The sequence below is a fragment of the Cygnus olor genome, chromosome 1 (assembly GCF_009769625.2).
Source record: "Cygnus olor isolate bCygOlo1 chromosome 1, bCygOlo1.pri.v2, whole genome shotgun sequence".
Lineage (NCBI taxonomy): Eukaryota > Metazoa > Chordata > Aves > Anseriformes > Anatidae > Cygnus > Cygnus olor.
Window position 1 is genome coordinate 43,090,460 of NC_049169.1, and position 23,611 is coordinate 43,114,070.

General features: G+C 38.3%; 1 protein-coding gene across 1 annotated transcript in view; it reads left to right on the forward strand.

Moving 5' to 3' along the window:
• Positions 1–2,336: 2,336 nt before the first annotated feature.
• Positions 2,337–23,611, forward strand: part of ACSS3 (acyl-CoA synthetase short chain family member 3) — a 51,181-nt gene continuing 29,906 nt past the window's right edge. The window contains exons 1-5 of the mRNA XM_040544772.1: positions 2,337–2,398; positions 3,875–3,955; positions 4,045–4,134; positions 15,080–15,231; positions 23,031–23,134. Coding sequence (XP_040400706.1) covers positions 3,908–3,955; positions 4,045–4,134; positions 15,080–15,231; positions 23,031–23,134 — 394 coding nt within the window. The 5' untranslated portion in view covers positions 2,337–2,398; positions 3,875–3,907. The remainder of the gene's footprint in view (positions 2,399–3,874; positions 3,956–4,044; positions 4,135–15,079; positions 15,232–23,030; positions 23,135–23,611) is intronic.

The following is a 23,611-nucleotide window of genomic DNA, read 5'->3' on the forward strand; positions in this document are numbered from 1 at the left end:
GGAGCCTTCACAGAAGAATAAAATTGTTGGTCTAGTACTATTGGACCTTGCTTTATCTCACTTCTACTTCTTCATATTTTTTTTTCTACAGCTCACTATCTCTGGCATTTCTTCACCAGCAAACCTCAGAACTTCTCTGCTTTTCCATCGTACTAGTTGTATTTCTATGTAATCTATCATGCAGGATCACATGGAGGCATGGAAAAGGTGGGAAACGGGTGTATAAAAGCAATATGGGAGTGGAGGTGCAGGGAAAATAATATCAGTAGACAGAGACGTAAAACACTAGAAAACAACCAGTGATGAAACTTTGATTTGCACAGAGTGATCCATGATGCTTACAAGCATCACTTGGGAAATACATCGCCTTAGCCAATGTAGTACTGGCTCTATTTAGATTTCATTGCTGCTTACGAAGTAGTTGATGAGCAGAGGGGGCACAATTTACAAATGACTCTAAACCTGGCATTGACAAGTCGTTCATTGTAACAATTGAATACAAACATGTTAATAACATATTAATTATAACTAATTCCAGGGTAGCCTCACGATGAATTTTCAGTTTAACTGCATTGTATTGTATCATCTTTTTATCAAAATCGCTCCATCCCAAAAGGGAAAGATGACACATGCTGAAATTTTAAAGCTCATCAGAAACCTTTATTTTGAGTATAAGCTAATTAGCAAACTTCCCTGAATGGCAGATTTAGACAGGAAAAGTTTTGTTATTATTTGAAATAATCTTAAGAATAAATTTTAAGAAAACAGTCTGTGCTTTCTGTGTAAAGCTTAATGCAACCTTAACTGTGGCATTGCGGTTTGCACCTACCTAATGAGATTTATGCTAATGCATACATTTACTAAATTAGTTGCATCAGACTGAGGTACACAAGATAAATATACTTCTAAAACTCCAGAAGCAAGGAGATTGAAGGCTCATTCTTCTATAATTAAAATGTGTTCTAACATATAGTTTCTTTGGTGCTTTTTCTTTCCTGAAATACAAGAAATAAAAATACTGATCTTGGGACTTAAATCAAAATTGTTTGTATGCAGTGAAGTGACTTTTTTTGCCTTAGGAAATCTTACATCAGCATCTTACTGAGGTTGATTTAATGAAAAATGTAATGGAAAAGCTGGAAATCTTCTAAATCCACATCTGGAGATAGAAATTATTAAAAAAAAAAAAAAAGCCAACAACAAAGCAGAACTACAGAAATTTGATTTTAACAGGATTTGCATCCTGAATCCTGCAGCCATCACTTGAAAGACTCTAGCTTAAATTCCCTCATGTGCTTTATGACTTTAGCTTATTCTTTTCTGGTATTTCTAGTTTCTTGTCATCTCTTGTGTGTTTTCTTTTTCCTCTTTCCCCCTCTTACCCTCCCGTGTCATTTAATTGCAGGCTGAGAAAGAGCCACCAAAGCGCTATAGCTAGTTGGGTTCAGACAGATAATTAGGAAGAAGGCTAACTAGGATAGATGGTTGTTGACATTGCTGTAGAGCTTTTCCTTTAGTGGAGGGCTACATGGAGATGGGGTTTTCTGTCTGATCAGTAAATTTTGTGCAATTTACAAGATCTTAATATTGTTGCTCAAATTTGGTTGAAAATGGTGAGGTGTGTCAGAGTTATTAGAGTACTGAAGAACAAAAAACAGATGCATGGAGAGCAAGATCACACAAGCTTTGTTTCCTTAGAAAACTGATCTAACCCCTTGTTCTAATTACACGAAGATAGATTTTCTATATTGAGTTCCATTAACCAACTAATTGCATGGAAAACATGTTATTAGGTTACATTTACTTTATAAAAATATATTGCAAATGTATATATTAACAGTCTAACTTCTTCATTTTAGCCCAAACTTATTGTAACAGCAAGTTTTGGAGTCGAACCGAAAAGGTAAGTGGAATACATATCACTCTGAGAAGTTGCACTTGCAAGAGTACAGAACAAACCTGAGAAAGTTCTTTAAAGGTGACCTAACTTAGTGAGTGTACAGTTGCAGTGCCTTACTGTTAACTTTCAGATATATATGTAGTCCATGTTTCTTCTGTCTTCTACAAGTAAAATTTTTTTATGTATGTGTTCTAGTTTGGTTTTGTATTTTATGGAGAAAAGTTAAATGCATAATATTTACATAGTAAATAGAACTAATGCTACTGTACAGAAAATTGAATAGTATGTTTTTTTGACCCATTTACATTTTATTCCATCTGTTTGTCTTTGAACTTTTTTCTGTTTTTCAATGGGCAGGGACATGTTCCTCTTGCCCCAGGTCGTGATCTTGACTGGGAAGAAGAGCTTTCAAAAGCACAATGTTATAAGTGTGTCTCTGTTCCTTCAGACCATCCGCTTTATATTCTGTATACTTCTGGAACAACAGGCTTCCCCAAGGTAAAGGACTATCTGTAGTCTAACTGTCTGTAACCTATTTGCAGTTCCACTTGAGGAAAATATTTAATTAAAAAGGTTGAAAATGTTTACCGGAGCTCACTGCTATAAATTATTAGCATTGCTAGATATGCTTTAATCTCATTTATTCATATTTTTCTACTTCAAAGTCCAGGAGAAAATTGTGTTTGTTTATTTAAATTGTAGTAATATAAAAATATACTTCATTTAACCCCAAATATTCATACAGTAAAGCTTGTGAGGATAGCAGAAGGTCTTCCATCCATGAATATCTTCTGTACTTTAACTGTTTGAGATAAGCATAGGATACTCCTTTAATGGCAAGATTAGTTAATATATCACTTCTACGATAGCATTTATAGCTGAATGGTCTTTGCTTACTCGTTATTTACATATTAGCTAATCTTCTCATAGATGAGGTGTAATGGATGACATTACAGATTAAATGTAATTAGGCATCTTCTAAAGGCTTGCATTGCTGAACAGTTCAGAGACTATAAATCCCATGAAGATGAAAGTTAAGATTGAGTAAGACTGAAAATCAACATAGGGCATTCTTTGGAAATGTTTGCTTTCAAGTGTCAAGTAGTCTTAATGATCTGTTTTTTAAAGATCTTATTTTAAAAGCAAACTCTTTGTGTTTCCTTGGTTCTTACAATTCTTTTATGAAGAGTAGTTCAATCTGAACGTAGTTTACCAGCAGTGATCTCACTACCACAAAATCAGAGCCAGTATCACACTGATATGACTTAATTCTAAGTGATCATGCAAGTAAAATTGTTAAGTTGTGATACCTTCATAACAAAACTTCTGTTAACCTCAGAGTGGAGACTAAGTTAGAGACTGAGACTAACAAAGGCAAACAGCTTTCCGAAATTCACAAAGCATTAGTTAACCATTCTCTGTTGTGGCAATCTCCATTTTAATGAGCTAATGTGTCTCAATGGTCCCAGGTTCTTGGACAAGGTCTGAAATAATGCATGCAGAAAGAGAGAGTAATTCACCCCAGTTATTTTAGGTGTTGGCTATTCCACAGTTGCCCATTTTTCTCTATTGATACCGGGATTCCGGGAGACTAGACAGTAAGTGTAAAATATGACTAACTTTTAGATGGATAAAATGAAGTAAAGGTTTGATCTCTTATATTTTTGGCAGCATATGTTGACTAAATATTTGTATCTGATTTCAGTGAGACAATTTCAGTCTTTGTTAGTTGTCTTCAGAAAACTGTTGTCATAGGGCTTGGGTTTTTCTTTTTTTTTTCTTCCCAAAATTACTTCTTCAGTTGGAACATTAGCAGAAGCATATACTTGTAAGAAAGGATCCTTTTATTAAGTGAGGAGTATTGGAATTGGATAACTGTAAGTCTCTTACTGCTAAAAATTCAAAATTTCATTGAAGACAGGCATATTATTGCATCCTTTAAATGATCTTAAACATTCAAATTTTCTTGTTTAGGATTTTATCAGACCAACAGATGGCTATGCAGTAATGCTGAACTGGACAATCTCAGCTGTATATGGACTCAAACCTGGTGAGGTAATTCTGTATAAATGTCATGTAAATTTTTTGGAACTTGTCTTAAAAAAAACACCTAACAGTATTCTTATTTTTTTATTTCATTTTAGGTGTGCTGGGCAGCTTCTGATTTAGGCTGGGTAGTTGGCCATTCCTACATTTGCTATGGGCCTCTCCTTCATGGGACTCCTACAGTTTTTGTATGAGGTAAATGCATACTATCAATTCTGACATTTCTGCAATAAGTGCAATGTGGAATTAGGGCACTGCTTTTTCTTTCAAATTTTTCTTCTCAGGTTGTTTCAAAGTAAAAATATTTTAATTGAGTTCATCAAACTTCCATTACTGGCTCATAGTACAAATCTAGTTTGTGAGCCACTTCGAATGACTTCATGGGCAGCCTAAGTAGCACACAGAGAAGTTGTTTGCCCTCCTGTCTGACGACTGCAGTGAAGAGTAAAAGCTGAGTATGACAGATTCCAAAGCTGATTCTTGGATTAGCATCAAGGCAGAAGATGGTGCCTGAGCTGGAACTACAGCAGAGAGTCTGGGCTGTAAACTAGCATTTTCTGGCCTAGTTGTCACTACTGTTATTTTTGTAAGAGAGGAGACTGTGCCTCCATTGCTGTGTGAAAGAGTATAATAAAGGCATGTCCTGCTCTCCGTTGATGTGTTCCTGAAAGTATAGTGGTTAGTTGTACAAAGGCAGAGCAAAAGATAAATATAATAGGAATGTAATAAGGAATTAATGTAATAGGATGCATGCAGGGACTTGCACGCAATTTAAATACAGATGCCTGCCTGCCTAAGTGCATGTATTCCTTTCCTACATGTGTATTCAGTGAGGAATTGTGTTTAGGAGATTTCTGGTCCAGTCAGGGCACTGGTTCCAGAGCTGTGGAAAGGCAATGCAAGTCTGCCTGTGAGAGCTATAATGTCTTGAGATGATTCCCCAGGGGCAGTGGGCTGTGAAGCAATATCTGTGGGGCAGGAAGCTCCATCAGAGACCACCTGTCCTGACTCTCCTCTGCCTGTGTGCCAGGCACGGTCCTGGCAACTCCATAAGCCATGCATGTGGCATGCCTTGATAGCACGGCCCCTGCAGGTTTCTGCACAAAATTCCACTGCACTGTCTCTTCCTCTCCTCAAATGCAGTATACAAGGGACCTGCCTAGTGGTTGTAGTGGTTGTGGTGGTACTGGTCCTTGTGGCCATGTTTCAGATCCTGTTCCTATCTTGCAGTTAGCTGCTTGTACAACAGATACCATTCAGGATGATTTCATTTCTTTGAAATGGAATGGGTAAGGTAGTGTTTTTTGAGAGTGTATTATTTATTTCTCCGCCCCAAGTCACACTAGGAAAGTTCATAAAGGGAAGGGCACTGAGAGCTGGGTTATGGCATAGTTGGATTTGCGAGGTTTACCCAAAACAAATGGATTGAATACAGCAAGGGTGTATGTGGAACACCAATGTGGAGGATGGGAAAACTGAGGACAGGGAGTAGTACTGGGAATCAGTTCCTTCTTAATCTTTGCATAGCATTTGCGAGAATAAAGATTTAGATGTCCTGTGGTAATACCCCCATTTGACTGCATGCACACCTGAGTGCTCAGTGGGTAGAGAACTCCTTAGCAGAACAGAGTCCTGACAAAAATGCGTTGCTGGATGCCCCATGTATGACAAAGAGCAGAGAAATGAGCATACAGGTATTCCAGAAGCTGTCTTCAGAATTTCAGTCTGAAGGACTGGTGGTGGACTAGTGGTGTCCTCAGAGATGGTTCAGGCACACAGCTGATACCTTGAATTTGGAAGGTATAGGAAACATTTGCAGAGTGTCTGTCCCACATAGCCCAGTGTCTTTCAGATGAACAAATATAGATTGTAGTTCCATTACGCATTCAGTAAAAGCACAATTAAATTAGACATGTGCTGTGTCATTGTCCAGGTGTACCTTATGGCTTGGGGCACAAGGGTATGCAGCATCTTCTCCTGGTGCTCACTGGCATTGAGGAAACCATGAATGATTCTGCCCCTTCTTGGCAAGAAAGCAGTGGCATATGCTTTGGTTCTGTGACCAGAGTTAGTGAAAATAGGGGATACAGAAACTTTCTGGCGGTGCCTACTGGTGATGTGTGACATGCTGGTGACATGCTACTGTCATCTGCAAGAGACAGATGAAAGGGACAGCTTGACACTTCCTAGAACTTTCATCCAACGGAGCAAAGATCTGTAGGATAGCTCTCCATCAGAATGTTTTGAACTGCATTTTTGGTCCAGTGAGCAAGGCTAAATCTAGTCTAAAACAACGTCCAAATAACATCTAATAGAAGATGTAAAGAGCATTGGCATTAAATGGTTTGATCTACTAATCTGCTCTAATTCACCTCACTATCTGCTATGTGAGCCATGTCTGTGACACCGTATGTGCTCACATTCATGTTTCATGTTACTATTTCACATGATACTAAGTTTATATTTGACAGTGTGTGTAGTAAGAAGAAGATTGGTAATCTCTCAAAGAACAGCAGATTGTGCCCATCTGACACCTGTGTATGTTGCTTTGTGCTTTTGCTTATCATTTTTATAATGGAAAAATGTGAAAAAAAGAAACAAAATGCAAAGTTTAAAAGCATAGAAAACTTTGAGATCTTAAAAATGAGGTATGGAATTTGGTCTCGTCTTCATGGTTTTACTGATTTCTTTTCTCCACTGAAAGAATCCAGGTAAAGTGTTAAGCTGTTATATGAAACAGAAAGTGATCTTTTGTTAGGGTGCTTTTCTTCCATATGTTGTGATCTGTAAGGTCTGAGGCAAATAACTTTGTTTTTTAGCGTCTAGGCCTTGAACTGATTTTTCAATAATCTCTCAGGAAAGCAGGCGTGCAAAACAAGTATTTTTTATTAAATATTCAAGTACACAGAGTGATAACAATAAGTATAAGTTTTGTTTTGTTTTCCTAAACCGCTAAGTCATAGAGAATCTCACATACTTTAATATTCCCAGCCAATGTCTGCAGCAACTGGAGGAAACTTAAACAAATGGTTATTCTTAATTTCAAACCCAGTTTCCCTTCGGGAAAGATGTTGTTTACTGACTTGCTGAATATGTCAGCATTCAGCATGAAAGCTTGAAGTGAATGCATTATTTTCCTGTGAAGATGACAAATAGTCTGGACACTCCTTCTAGCATTATGGGGTGACAGAAGAGATGACTGTGAGCAAGCTTTGGCTCTGAAAAATTAACTAAAGTTAAAATTTTGCATACAGATATATTCAGTATCCAGTTTTCACCTGTGTTTTTCTGAGGTGGAGAGATGAAGAAAAACAGTCCGTGTTTTGCACACAGCGTCCCACAAGATTCCATTTGTCCTTCTCCTTTTAGGTGGTAATGATCTTTGCTGTTACACCTGTACGCTATGTAAAAGCTCTGCAAGGTCTTTGGAAAAAAGATCTTTGGAAATTCAGTATCTTTAAGCAAAAATCTGTTACTTATTTTGACCTTGTCCTGTTTTCTGGAAATGAAGGCTTAAAAGTATGTGTGGCCATCACTGCAGGCTATATTTAATTACTAGGAAGCCATCCCTCAATCTTGAACCTACTTTCCCAGCAACCTAAATGATTCGTATAGGTGATCAGAGTTAATGTTAGGTATGTTCAAAATTCAAGAAGCTGAAATACACTCTAGGAAATACTTCTGTTATTTGCTGAACTTCCAGTTGATGACTTTTTTTTTTTTGTAGGAAAAGAATAGGTTAATAAATGAGGTTACATTTCTGGTATGTGGTCTCCACACAAGCTAGAAATCTTTGTATTCTTCCTTTGCTTGGATTTACTCATATGGGGTAGATCTTCTGGGCAAATTTAGGAGATAGACAAAGAAACAAATTGTGGGGAATGCTAGTAGCACTGGTGCTAGCATTTAATATTGCTCCCTGTAAGAAGGGCATATGGTATTGATTAAAATACCATTTACTGAAGCTAACACTAGGAGGAAAGGGGACAGATAATCATACGTCCCTCCTGATGCTGCTCAAATTGTGCAGCATTGTAAAACAAATTAAAAAAAAATCTTCATTTTTGCTGCTGCTAAACAAAAATATGTTCACATGAGAGCATGCTGCTTTGCTCTAAAATAAATACAAGGCCACTCTGGTAGCCACTGCCAAGAGGGAGCTGTCTACAGACAGGCTCCTCCGTTAGGATTAGCTGGCAAAGTTTGTCCTGCAGCCAAGGGATATGTGCAACACAGCCCAGCCTTTAGGGCCAAATTTTATGTGCAGCACAGCACAGGCCTGCATCTCCTCAGGTCAACTGTTAAGTGGATTGCTAACTTTGTGATGTGCAATAGTCTTCCAGTTCAGATCACTTCTGGTTTTGGAGTACATGAAGGAGTAAACCATTGACTGTTTTGACTAAAGATTTTGTAGACTGAATTCTTACTTATATGTGTATGAATTTGAGAAATCTCAGCATATGCTGCTAGGAGCTGGTGCTTGCAATGTCAGTGTGTGTTGGGCATGTGCATTCTCCTATGCTGGTGTGTGTCCATCAAGGTAAACCTAAATGCCACGTAAATATACCTATACAGATACTAATCTCTTTTCTTGCCCTTGTGTTTGTGTTCTTTACATTTCTAAGTGTATTTAATTATCCAGAGTTTTCAGTTGATTTGTTCATCTGTTCCATCCACTAGTCAAAATGTGTTTTTTTTTAAATTTTCTTTCTAGAAATCTAGTTTCTAAATAATAGAGTCATAGAGTCATAGAATCATTAGGGTTGGAAACGACCTCCAAGATCATCTGGTCCAACTATCCCCCTACCACCAATAATACCCACTAAATCATGTCCCTAAGCACCACGTCCAACCTTTCCTTGAACACCCCCAGGGATGGTGACTCAGGCTCCTTTGCTGTTAAATTAAGAAATTTTGCAGGCAGTGAACACATAACATACCTATTTGGAGTGTATTGACACTAAATGTGTGAGCTCAGCTGAAGTTTGGAAAAGAAAGAAATTAAGCACTTTTCTATGTCGATTTTGTGGTTTGGACAATTTACCTAATGTTGCCTACCTTCCAAACCCATCTTCATCTTTATTTCATTTCCAGGTGCTCAGTGTAGTTCTGGTATACAATTTTGGGGGCTTCAGTGGCTTAAGGATCTCTACAAATAATTAAACAGAGAATTCTAGTAATAAATGTCTTTCATTAGAAAAACAAAGAAAATAGAGTAAAGAAAAAAAAATAGTTGTTACTCCTTTTCAAGTTTAATTCTTTTATAAAATAGTTCCATTTTCTAGTACGGAAAAAAACAACACACAATGGTTTCCCAGTGGACTGGTGGAATTTTAAGGCTGGGGACCACCACGATTGACTTTTCTGATATTCTGAATAACACAGAGCAAAAACTTCAGCTGGTAGCAGAAGTACACATTCATAGAATCAAATATCATATTAGCTTGAGTATTAAATTATTATACTCTAATTAATGTTTAAGCACATAATAGATGTTAATTGGATTCTTTGTTCCAGAGGGATTAACTCATCACCACCGCTCTAGTTAAGTAGAAGAGGAATGTGGTGTGGGTAAATGACATTTTCCCAGACCTCAGAAAAAGACTTGTATAGTTTTATTATATCTATTCTTGAGCACTGAGAACGTTAAAGTTGTTGCATGCATTTGTCAGAAGAGAATCAATAAAATGAATACTGCAATGAAGATGTTTTCATTCTAGAAGGTATGGAGTAACACAAGAAGAAATGATGAGGAAAGAATGTGTTCCTTCAGTAGACTCTTACATGATTGTCTTACAGAGGAGCTTTATCTCTGTGTGAATGTGTGAGGATCAGGATGGTTACTGTAATTACAAAAGTACCTCTGAATTTAAAATGTGTTGTTTTTGCAAAACATGTAAAAATCATATTTCTTCAACAGGAAATATTAAAGAAGAAGCAGAGTTAGTATCTGGTTGACCTATGTGCCTGGTTTGTGATTTTGCTCTCAGTGAGATCATCATTAAACAGTAATAGTACATTTCCCATCTTTCTGTCTCTAAGATGCCAGCAATGGAGCTTTCAGACAATGTTCATGACATCAGTGACTTCTTTTTGAGGACTAAAAATGGGAAGAAAAGAATTCTGTACACATAGGGAGAAAAATTATGTTTATGAAAGGGAATAGCATATAATTTTTCCTCTGGTCAGAAGACTCCCTCAACAGTGAATATTCATAAATTTGTAGTCAAAGTTTTTCCTGAAGATAGCCTAGTGCCAAGTTTTGGTTAGGGAGTATCAGCAATGTTCTTCAGGTAAGAGGAAAAAAGACCTGATCACATTTGCCCACAGGTAAATATAGACTGGACTGACTTCTTAGCCACACTTCTCAGAGTGATTTGTTTATTTTTAATTGACATCTTGTCATTTGACAACTTGTCGTTTTAATAATTGCTATGGAAACTACATGCTTTCAGTTTTTACTTGCTACCAAACCATTGTCAGGAATGTGAGAACAGTAATGAATTCCTTTGAATACAACAAGTACGTTTTTATCTGTCCTGGATTGTTTTTCTCTAAGGAATGACAGACTTCAGATATAAATAAGCTACCTGAAGTCTCACAGCCCAGTCTGTGTTGTTTGTGAGGATTGGATCCCAAGCAAAAGGGCAGCAGGAAGAGAAAGTCTAGTTTCTTCTTGTGATCTGAAATGCCAGGAAGAAGGCAGCATTGTCATTACTGTAATGCTCAGGACGTGGAATTAGAGCTAGGGAAAGGAAGAGGACAATGCCCATGCCTGCCAAGGAGCTGTGCCTTGAGGACTTCATTTGAGTGGTCTAGGACAGAGAAGGAGTTGTAGTCCCACACAGAGCTGTAGTGAGACGTTTTTGTGCTTTGGGAGCCTTCCCCCCAGCTCTCACAGGGGTCCTTCCAGTCACTGCTCTTGCAACAACCTACAGCCTACACAGCAGCAGCAGCAACAGAAGGGTCCAGGTTTACAATTACTCTACTTTGCCACATTTCTTAGCTACTTAGGGGCATCCAGCCTTGCTACAGTTCTTGTAAGCCATTATCAGCTTCCAAAGAAAGCACTGTCCCTGGAATTTGCCAGTTCTGCCATTGCCCGTATTGGTCATATTTGCAGAATGAATTCAGTAGGATGTGTCATCTCAAGTCTGTAGTGAGGGGTTGGCAGCAGGGCTGGCAGCAGAAGGAGGAACACCTCAGAATATTTTCTTTTGAATCCTGATACCTCTTTGGTGTCAGCAGATTTTAGTGGCATTGAGCTCCATGTATAATATTCTCTATGCAGAGAGAATTTCCTCATCATGAGTTGAAGTTTATCTTTAATTGAATAGCCCCATGTTGTTAGGAGTCAGGCAGAAAGGGAATTGCTGAGCTGTTACTGATGTGTAGTTGGTTATTTTATTATAGCTTTTCTAACATGTCTTTTTTCTCAAGTAATCCATCCCAATGGCTTCTGACTTTCTCCACAGGAGAACTTTTCTATCCCCTTGATCATCCTTGCTGCCTGTGAATTTTCTTTCATAATCATGCATTATCCATCAACCCATTCTGCCTGAGGATGTCTGCTCAGTTGGTAGACATTTGATAAATTACAGGATCAGTCTAGGTACTTCCAGAAAGAAAGACATTCCTATCTGTCTGTCATTCTGAGTCTCTTGGTAGGTTATTAAAAGAAAGTCTTTTCTACCTGAATCTCCCTATCTGATTCAAGAAGTGTCTGTTCCTACGTCTCTTTTTTAAAATTGGGTGATGCAGATCACTCTTTTCCTGACTGCCTTGTTCTTGATCATCTTGAACATCTCAGTTCCTGCCAACCACGGATGCTATTGACAGTGATCTTTTTTAATAAGTTTTCATCTGCAGTATTGATGCAAATATTGCATCAGGTCTTGAGCTGATCCCTGCAGAAATGCAGTGGAGTCATCTCATTTGCTAACGTTCCCCACTTGAGTCAGCAACCTTTCAGCATATTTTGAATTCAATTACCTTGTGCTGTACTTTTTATAGCAGTGACTTTTTAAGAATCAAAACTGCATGTGATAATAAGCCTCTTATGGCATCTTGCAGTACTCTTTACAATTTTTTGTATGATAAAGGATAACACAGTTTGGTAATTTTATTTGTAGTTTTTTTGTGATCTGAAATTAATTTGCTCTGTCTCAGATTTGTTTTGCCTATGTCAGTTTTTGTTTATGCATTTGCTAAACTGTGAACATCTGCCAAGGCACTGGAGAGCATTTTCTGCAGAATCAGTAAGAATATTTTGCAGCTAGGCCAGATTTTTTCTCCTAAATGAAAATTTTAAGTGTTGCCTTATTGGGAACTATTTCCAATTGACTGTCAGGGGAATTTTCTATTCCTTTACTTCCACAGTTCTTGTTGTTTTACTTGTTTTTCTCCTAGATCTGAGAATTGCACTTCTCCAAACTGAAGCTGAGGTCAGGGTTTGGGCCAGCTGGAGCTCACTGGAGGTGCAAGGCCCAGGCAGTGCTGCAGCACGACTTGGCCAGGCACCAAGGGCAGGGGCCTTGAGCATACATCACCTCTGAGCCAAAGGAGGCTCCTCACAGCTCTTCAGAGCTCTCTCGCCACAGGTTACACAGCCACACCATAGCAAACCTGGCCTTGAGCACTTGCAGCCAAGCCCAGAGGAGGGAGTTGGGTGTACTCAGGGCCAGACACAGCATTTTTAGGGGCTCTGGAAATTTTCATTTGCTTAAAAATTGCAGGCTACATTATTATAGGCAGAGTAACCAATTTCAGATTGCCTCACAGTTAGGTTTCTGTTTGTTTGTTCTCTTCTGTCCAAGATGACTACAAATGGTACTAGTTCAATTATATAATTAATTAATGAGAATTTTATGGAAATTTGGATTTTTTTGCTCAAAGTCCATTTGTTTTACTGATGCAATGTTTAACTCCTTCGGAGATTATTGCAGATCTGCAGGTATAGTGACTATTATATGGAGATAACGTGAACTTGAATAAAGAGGTTCATCAACGAATACTGATGAACACTTGGATGAATACATGAAAGTTACAACGAAGATGTGTGTGAGGAGTAGTCTTAAGGACAGAAAATCTGATGAAAGGTTTTTCTTTCAGAACTGTGTGTTATATGAAACAAACAAACAAAAAAACCTTTTTTTTTCAGTACAGAAATCTTCTTCTGCATGCCTCTTTGGGAGTCTAGGACAGGCTATTAGTAAAAAGAAAGTTTTGGGCATTAGTGGTATTCCTCCCTACTTCTTTGGCTGGTAAGTCTTTCTTTTGTTTATTCTCTCTTCATTTGCTTCTCATCACCTCCTCTATCCTTTAAAAAAAAAAACAAAAAAAGGCTTCAGTTGTGCCTTCTGATTTGCCCTGCTTTTTTTCCTTTTGCAGCCATCCTCCACTGCGGCGCTGCTCTCACCAGCAGTAGCTCACCATAGGGCTGCAAAGCCAGCAGTAGGTGGCCAGCCTCGGTCCGGCATCCTGCGCTCTTGAAATTGCCAGCTGGCTATTGTTGGTCTTGCAGCTGGTGCCCAGCGAGCATGGGGGGATTTGCAGTGGGGAAGGCAGGAAGAGGGAAAAGGAATACCTGGAAGCCTGCGTCACAGCCAGCAGGCAGTTTGCTGTGTTGGGATGGGGCAACAAACCTGATTTGTGTGTGTTTCTGTAAAGGCATTTACTGTTAGTGCCTTCTTACTGCGATAAAAATATGGGATTTAGTAAACTCTTCAAGGTATTCAAATGCCTGTGTTCCATTTGCATTTCGACAAATTGAAAAGTATTAATTAGTTTTATATGTTACTTTTTTTCACTGGACCTGTTAATCTATCTGTTGTATTATGTTTGTGTTATTGCAAATGTGCTGCTTCAGAGGAAAAAAGCAAAAGAAATAAAAGTTTCTTGAACATTACTGGCAGATGTCCAGACCGTACTGCCTGTGGCTGGTAAAGAATTCAAAGTTGTGCCTGCAGCTCTTGAAAGTAATAAAATACATGAACGTAGGTGACGCTTGTTAGGAAGGACACACTCCAAATTTGCATTTACACAAGGCTGGTAGAGGTACAAATTTGTTTTGTGGCTGGTAAACTGCTGTAAAATTGGTGACATTTTCAGTGGTGAAACTTTCTCTTTATTCGTGGTTTCCTGCATAACGCATTGACAAAGCTGTGTTTTGCATTATGAAAAGCATTTGTTTCTCCTATCTTGTTTGTATGCTTTGTCAAAGTTCATCTTCCAAGCTTGGCCTTTCTAGCGAAAAGGTTATGTAGCAATACCTGTAGAGCTAAAGACCATTCCACTTTAACAACATCTTTTCATCATTTTGATATACGTATGAAGCAATTCGTTCATTCCAGTAACACATACAGAAAGATTGTTGTTAGGTGATCCTGTGCTGACTGCTTTTCATATTTGCAGCACCACAGAAAAATATTTTTGATTATTTTTTGTTATTATTATTATTTACCAGTGGACAATTTGTCATGTCCAATTACTTCTGTTTACAATTTTCCCGCCTGTGCCCTGTAGCTCAAGACAATGTTTAGTTTTCTAAAAACAAACAAACAAATCCAACAGATACCACACTAACACGGTTAAAGGGGTCTTTGGCTTCTCTCCAGTTTTCACATGCAGTAGCAGCACAAAGATGCCAATAAACCAGTTGTAAGCAGCTGAGTGGGAATTTTTCCAGAAACAAGAGACAAATCCTAAGTGACAAAAAGGGTATATGGCTGACGTGCCACTGTATCCAGAGACTCCTAGTTCAGTGGGACTCCAAACGTTTTACAGCCTGTTTCACAGTAAGGACAGATGTAGGCATGACTCCCTCTGCTGGCAGTGTGATAACATCTGTTTGAGGCTGTCTTTTCATTTGCTTGTCCGTTTGTCCTATTTTTCTCAGTAGCAGCTAGTATGTCCTTTGGTCATTCAAGAGATTGTGCCCAAAGCTTGTGAAATTTATTTCTGCAAGTGAGTACGCTTGCTTTATTATTATTTTTAACAAACCCTTCTTTAAAGTCTTACTTGAAATTAGTTCAGTTGCTGTGCTACCGCTACTATTACATGTTAAAGCCTTGAACTGTCAAGGAATTATGAAGTATTTTTATCCTGTGACATTTTAAATTATTCTCTCCATAGGGGAAGCCTGTGGGAATGCCAGATGCTGGTGCCTGTTTCTGCGTGCTAGCAGAGCATGAAGTAGCTGCCCTCTTTACTTCACCAACTGCAATTAGAGCAATCCGTCAGCAGGACCCTGAGGCAGCCCTGGGAAAGCAGTACTCTCTGAAAAGGTGAACTAAGGATACACTGGAAGCAGTTTCTTACAGAAGCAGACTAGATGAGCTAAGAATAGCAATGTCTGGGGCTTTGCCCACCTCTGTATAGCAGAATTCAAATATAGTCTAGGTGTACGTGTATTTGCTTGTGAATTTATATTGATAGTTTGGAGGAAAGGCAAGCTATTAAAAAGATGACTCTTTAATTGCTCATTAAAAAGAAGACTAAGGTTAAGAATTCTTAGTGAGTTAAGATTGCTTACTGAACCTTCATTTTACTCCACTGTGTTCATACCCTGTAATACAGACTTGGATTACACGATCCCATACTGTTTTCCCACGTGACCTCCCACTTCTCTGAGTTCACAGGATCTTCAGTGTTCATTTAATCAGCAGCTAGTCAATATCTGTCTCCCTAAAATTTAGTTACTGCTTATGGTTATATGTTGCTATTTCATGCTGTTTTAAAGTGTTTATCACTGTGCTACCTCATGCTTCAAAATCATGACTGAGTTCATCCTCACAAATCCCTTGTGAGATGAGAGAGTGGTATTATCCGTGTTTTGCAGATGAGAAGCTGAGGCACAGAGAGATTAAGGTCAAAGTCTTCTATTAATTTTGCATACCCAGACCGAGCCACTGAACTACCACTATTTCCGAGTTTTTAGCATGGTATGGTTAAAATACATTATTAGTATTTTGTGGTTAAAATGCCTCTCACATTGACTTGATGCATCTGTGAGTGTTTAGTACTTCTACAAATCATGTTTCAGCATTGTATGCCAAATATTCTAAAAAAGAAAAATATGTGGTTTTAGACCAGATGCAATCTTGGACCTGAATAATTTGCTCAGCATCAAACAAGGGCCATGTCAGATTGTAGGCAGTATTCAGTCATGAACATCTTTTGTCACGCTTCTCCAAAGAGAAAAGGAAGATGTAAAGTCATGTAGCTTAATTAGACCTCCACTCTCATAATTGCTCTGGGAAGTTTTGTTTATCAATAAGCTGGATTTATTCCTCATGTATTCATTACAAGTTCATCATTACTTTCTTCCATCTATTTTGAGTGTTGTCATCAATCATTTCCCTTCCATGAAATGGGGAACAAGCTCGTTTGGGACCCTAATGCCCTGTTCTTCTATGATGTTTAGTGACAAGAAAATGATACATATGCTAGAAAATTTAATTGCTATTCCTCAGCATTTTTTTAGGCAGTGACTAAAATGAGTCAGTGTGTAATTAGAGTAATAATTGACTAGAAAATCTGCTAACCTGTTCTGTAAGTTGTTGCATTTTCTGACCAAAGAATTCCAGGCAAGTTAGAGTCCCTGTGCTGATAGCAGTTGCCCCAGATGTAAAGAGGTATTTCATCATTCCTACTCAGTGCGTAGTTCATGAGCTTCTCCATTTGTGCGCAGATTTAGTCATCTCATAATTCATTTGTCTTTGGGCTATGCAATCTTTTGGTATGCAACTTCTCCTCTAGTGAAGCATTTAGTATCTTGTATTCTTGTGGATTGTCTTTAGTCACTTATATGCAAAATCCAAAGCCTTTTGCACCTGTGATAAAAAAGCCAAGTCCAGTGACTGTTCTCTGAATCCCAGTGTAGTGCTATAAGTCTTCTTAGCGTAGTGCTGACAGTCTTCTACGTGCCTTTCTTTCCATGTTAGGTAAGGACTATCTTACTGTAATGTCTAGTCATGGCTCTAACTTCCTGGCTATGTGTGATACTGTGGTGTATATTATTGAATTGGGAAAGGTGCTTAAATTAGACTGGCTATCCTATAATGATTTCAATATTAATGTCCAACTAGTTACAGTGAGTGTTATTTTATAGGTTAAGCTTCAATTCTTAAGAAATCGAATCCAACAGATGATTAAAATTTTCTTTCTAGGAAAATTCTTGCTTTTGGGTGTTATTTAGATGGACTTTTCCATCCAAGGTCAAGATAATTTTCTGTTTCAGTTTGGATTAAGACTTACTTTTACTTGATACTCTTGATCTATGATACTTTCTTCTCCATTATTTGGTGCCTAATCTGTGAAGTGGGATGTCTGTCTCCCACCTGGGGTAAAATGTATTCCTATTTAGTCTAGAGACTCTAAGTCAAATGGTTAGGAATGCATCCCTGAAAGAGGGTACCACCATGTTACATTTAATTCCTGAAAAATTCTATTAAAAACTGAAATAGGTTAAGGCGATTTATTTTTAAATCCGATTTAAAAAAAAAAAAAAAATATTGCTGATAAGGTACAGAGGTGGTGGACAATGCCAGCTTCCAGTATACAAGGGAGTACTTGATTTACAAGAGTAAATTGAATGATGAACAGATTTTTGTTCTTTCGAAATAAGTTAAATAAGTCCCTGTTAAAAACTAATGTTGGCGGCATCACTGACAACTGCACAAAATTATGTGTGATGTTTCCAAAGGTTATAGTGTGCCTGCTTCAAAATCCTTGTTGGCTTTTGGAGTCAACTCTTGAAATTTGTTTGCTTTCAAAACATCACCTGTGTCTTAAACATGACTTATGCTAAACAGCAAAAGAAATTTTTAATTTGTATTACTACAGGATAAAAGCCCTGTTCAACCACATATTGCTACAGGATCTGTAGCAGACCTGTTTTTATGATAACTCACAGTGCTGCTAAGCAGGCCATCTAATCATTGCTGCCTGTTGTGTTCGAAAAGCAGCGAACACCCAAATTCCATGACCTGGGTGTATTCTGGTTGGCTTGTGGATTCTGTTCTCATCTTCACAAGTTAACTCTGTAACGTCGACCCATTGACTCTTCCCCTGTTTAGAATCACACTTCATCTTTTAATTGACTTAATTCTTATGAACTGTATAGGTCTGATTTCCAAATGACTGACAACTGACATTGCACATGAAATGGGGCAATAACACTACAGATTAGATTAAGATACGAGTAGAAATCTGTAGCTTGTGTTCCATAGCGTAATTGGCTTTCTTTGCCTTAGGTCAGTTTTGAATGTTCTGCCGTTTTATACCGAGAGAATCTGGAGACTGAAGCATGTTCATCTGATACCAGATATTAATGTGCTTGCTTTAGAAGGAAATAGAAGGCTGCCTAAAATGTGTTCAGAAATAATGGATATAAAGTCAATTAGTAACTGCTAGTTTCTGTCTCACACAGAAACATAACACAGGAACAAGGGGATCTGAAATTAAAGTAGCAAATTCAAAGCTGTTAGAAAGAAATGCTTTCTCACATAATTCATGTCTCGCACGTGCTGCTAGAGGAGATGTGATTAAGACTCAGAATCTAGAACAATTGAAGTACAGTATGCAGTGCTCTCTGCTACCCCCTACTCTGTGCTACTGAAGTTTATGTATGGCCATTCCTATTGGAGTCTTGAGCTGAATTTATGAAGAGTCTTTGTGGAACTCCCCTTCACCTGCATTGGGAGAAGGAGCTGAGCTGCTTTTAATGTCCTGCATTTCTGACTCTGTCACCCAAACCTCAAGTGCTTGGATTGTCATGAACAAGGTAAAATCTGTTTAGGGGAGAAGAACGAACGAAGACACCAAGAGAGCAAAAATAAAAGATCTCAATTTTTTTATTTATTTATTTATTTGTTACATATTTAAGTGTCTACAGTCTCCAGGTGCATTAAGAATTAGTAAGAGTTCTCTATTTCCAGTTTCTGTAAAGAAGTGCAAATTAACCTCCTCGCTGTTTATTCAGACAAAAAAAAGGGGGGGAGGGGAAGCTTATTTAGTGTGATGCAGAGATTTTCTTTGCCAGGAAAAACTGGTATATACATTTCAGAGTTAAAAACACTTTTATTATCTTTTAATCTTGAATAATGTAACTGAGATTATTACCCATGTGAACGCTCCTGCTCTGGGGCAATGTTTTGCCTATGTGGTTTCTTCTGTGCTTGGAGTATGAAAAGGTACACACTGTGCTGAACAACTTAGGTTGTGCTAGGGCCACTAGGGACCTTGATCTGTCCCCTGCATTAGGGGGGGTACTTCACATCCAGTCCACTGGACTCCTGAATAGGGTCTGAAGTCTGGATTGAACTGAAATTTATGTTAGGAGTGTAGGTTTTCAGAATGACAGTGCAGGACATGTTTACTTAGAGAGGTTTTATGATCCTTCTTTCCCATTAAATGCATTGCAGTGGTAGATGATTGCAATAATAGGTGCATTGACACGCTGTGAAGTTTTAAGTAGATTGTTAAAAAATTGTTCACAGCAGGACGTTTTATAACCATTGCTGTCTCTCTTGTTCTACTGTTTGATAGGAGAAGATAATTTCATATCCTTACACTTTGTTAGGCTTATGGCACTTTTCTCTTGTACTCTTTTTGATGGATTTGAACCATAAGTTGTCCAAAGAGCTGGTCCCAGTCCTTCCCACAACATAGGATTGCTCTAGAGCCTGCAGATCCAGGCCTGATTATTAAAGCGCGGAATTCAAAAGGAGGAATTCTGGTTTTGGTCCAGGGGATAACACACTGACTTAACTTTTTGGCAAGCCTTTTAAGATATTGGGGTATTGTTAGCCCTGCTTTTAAAACAAGGACACTTAACAGAGTTTTTCAACAATTTATAAAGTTAATAAGTTCATAAATTTAATTTTTAAATCAAAGCTGAAATTTTGTGTTTAGCATGCCTAGTTACAGGATATACAATGCAAAGTAAATTTAGCAGTGCTTAACAGGAGTGTCCTGAATGTAAACATGAGTCTTAAAAAACTTTTCAGAAAATACAATATGTGTTTTTTACTTATACAATATTTTGATTTCTTCTATCATAAACTTTTATCTGTTCCGTAACTCCCACTTAGCTATTAGCTGTTATTGTCAGCAATGGCTTGTGCTTTCAAAGAAAATGCATTCTTGTGCAAGACTGGGGACACACTCATTATCTTCTAATTATCTTCGAATATCTTCACTGTGCTTCTTTGATGTAAAAGCTGCTTGCTTACACATTTGCTTTAAGGCTTTCTATATTTTATCTGTACCTTGTATGAAAATACATACTCCAGAGTAACCTGGAAGTTCCAACAAGAAGTCCAAGGGCAATCAAGAGAGACTTCAGGGCTTTGGGACAACTCATTAAGGGATCAGGACCACAAGTATCTTTGTCCTCTATCTCTCCAGTTGCAGGGAATGATGAGGGGAGAAGCAGGAAATGATAGCAGATCAATCTCTGGCTCCAAGCCTGGTGTTGTTAGCAGAACTTTGTTTTGTTTTTTTGATCACAGGTCATTTTACATGACCCCAGGCCTGCTGGCAACAGTGGGGTTCACCAGTCTCAAAGGGGGAAAGGGGTTTTGCACAGGAGTTAGCAGGGCTCACTGAGAGATCTTTAAACTAGATTTGAAGGAGGAAAGGGATAAAAACAGGCTCACTAGAGATAAGCCAGGGGGTGGTATGTCAGTGGCTGTGGGACAGCGTGCTAGCAAAGCCCTTCAGTCTGCTGCCAGGTAGGGGATGGAGAGCCATGTGACAGCAAAGACACAAGGCATATTGATGGGTTAGAAATCATGGAAGTGCCTGAGAAAGGTCATGTAGCAATTAGGGCTTCTCCCCACAGAAAGGTGATGGGATCACTAAACCAACTGAAGTGCATCTACACCAGTACACACAGCATGGGAAACAAACAGGGGGATATGGAAGCCATTGTGCAGCAGGAAAACAGATATAGCTGCCATCACAGAAACATGGTAGGATGACTTGCACAACTGGAGTGCTGTAGTGGGTGGGTATAGGCTCTTCAGAAGGGATAGGACCAGAAAGAGAGGTGGTGGGCTAGCCCTGTATGTTAGGGAATGTTTTGACTGTCTTGAGCTTAATGATGGTGACAATCAGGTTGAGTGTTTATGGGTAAGAATCGGGGAGAGCCAACAAGGCAGATGTCATGGGAGTCTGCTACAGACTGCCCAACCAGGATGAAAAGGCAGTTGAAATAGAGAAGAGGAGGCTGAGGAGAATCCTCATTGTGGTCTACACCTTCCTCACAAGGGGGAGCAGAGAGGCAGCTTCTCTCTGGTGAACAGCAATAAGACCCGAGGGAATGGCTTGAAGCTGCCACAGGGGAGGGTCAGGCTGGACATCAGGAAAAGGTTTTTCACCAAAAGGGTGGTCAGGCACTGGAACAGTCTACGCAGGGAAGTGGTCATGGCACGGAGCCTGCCAGATTTCAAGAAGTGTTTGGACAATACGCTCAGACACATGGTCTGATTTTAATTTTTTTTTTTTTTTTTTTTTTTTTGATGGGGGTGGTCCTTTGGCGGAGTGTGTTGCAAAGAAAGCTAGGGGGTATTTTGGAGTAGTTTTAATGCCAGGGTCTGTTGTTGGGCTACTTGAAGCTCCAAAAGTAAATTACTCTCTAAAGTTGCCTCTTACTCTTTTTGTGGACTATAGAAGCCTAGAGAACTAGTTCAGCTTAGACACTTTTTTTTTTATGATAAGAATCAAATAAGATAAATAGTATGCATTGCTGTCACAAAATAGATTATAAAACCAGGCATATACTAATGCTGCAGTACTGAATATAAATGAGTGGTTCATCTCAGCATAGTTGGCCATTTGTTTTCATCTGTACTTCATGAACCTGAATTCAAAGTTCTGTGTTTCTACCTGAAGATGACTGCTTATTTTTTTGTTGGAGGTGCGGGGGCAAGACCATAAATCATTCTTCACTTCAGTACCTTCTTATTAGATGATGATGTTTGGTCAGTGTCATGAGTATCCATGAGTTTAAATGCAATTTTAAGTTGCTTGTTAGGAAATTAAAAGTGAAAAAAAATCTGCTATGACAAGAATAAAGTTATTGTACAAGTGTTACAAAGATCGAAACCTTGGCAGCACGCAGTAATATACTGTAACGTCTCACTTCTAAGTACAAATAGTCATGTTTAAGAAAGCTACAGCTGACATAGAGGACCTTGCCATACTAAACAGGGCGTGAAGTGAATTTGTAATGTTTAAGGAAGGACAACAAAGTGTGACAGAACATCCAATAAAAGGTGATGAAGATTAAGACTGTGGGGGGGTTTATTGCCCAGGCGTATATCACTGCATAATTTAGTGGTACAAAAATGGAGATTGCACCTGTTGTGACTGCCAGGTGTTGCATTTCTTTTCTGCCAAAACTGGCTGCAGAGTATCCATCCAAATAAGCTGAATTCCAGTACTATTGTTATGAGATTGACATTATCTGGTAGAATTGCATTTTTTTTTTTTTTATTATTTATAAGTAAATAGCTTCTGTCTATGCGGGAAAAGGGATTTAGCTGCTATTGTTTCTCCACAAAAAACATTTCCAAAGGCTTCTAAAAAGATGACTGAACAACTCAAAAAGCATTAAGATCTGTTTAAATAGAACATTATTAACAACTTAAAGCTAAGAGTTATGCTACAGGTATTTCCTATTTGTTCTGTTTATTTCTTTACTAATTTTTCTGCTATATTTTTGGTATTTTGTAATTATGTTTTGCCTGAGAGGTATCTATCTAGATCCTGTGTACAAGGTATTTAACTATTCTTTACTTCCATTGACAATTGTTTGCCACTGGCCTCCCGAGATCTTTGAATTCTGAAAATAAAGCTTCTTTTACATGATATATCAGGTAGCATAAATTAGTATAGCTAAGATTCTAATTGTTACTCAGTAGGATGGAGCATACAAGGAATAACCGTCTTCCCTCCCCTTTTGTCTTTATCCCATCTGGGACACAGGCCACAGATGTTTATTGAATTTGTTTTCTTGTTTTCCTTTCCTGTCCAGATCAAGACAAATACTTTTTTTTTTTTTAATTTTTATTTAAAGGTTCAGAATGTTGTTTGTAGCTGGTGAGAACTGTGATGTGGACACACTAGAATGGTCCAAAAAAGTCTTCAAGGTACCTGTCTTAGACCACTGGTGGCAAACTGGTGAGTGTTTTGAACTATCATTTGCAAAATATGGTGATGAAATATTTTCAGACTTGGTTCCTGAGTCTGCTGGTAGGTCAGCTATGTGTTTCGATGAACATTGAAATAGGCAAGGCTAACAGTGAAAATAAAAATTCAGCAGAAAGAGCGTGTTTGTTTTGGAAGTGGTCTGAAAAATAACTTCAGGATATATTTGAAACACGGCCTTTTTAAAAGCTATGTAGAAAAACAAAAGCATTATCTGATCCCTGTCTTTAAGAAAAGTTAGCATTATTTCTGTATTTTTCCAGGTGTAATTGTATACATTTGTATGTTTGACTTCTTCACACCAGAAAATTTTGTGTTTGGAGAAGCTTTCATGTTTAAGGTATGTTTTTGCACATATATTTCGCATAATTAAAAATAAATGATGGAGTGCTGGAATGGAGGGTTATTGACTGCTCATGAAAGATAGGCATGGCAGGTGAGATGGAGGTG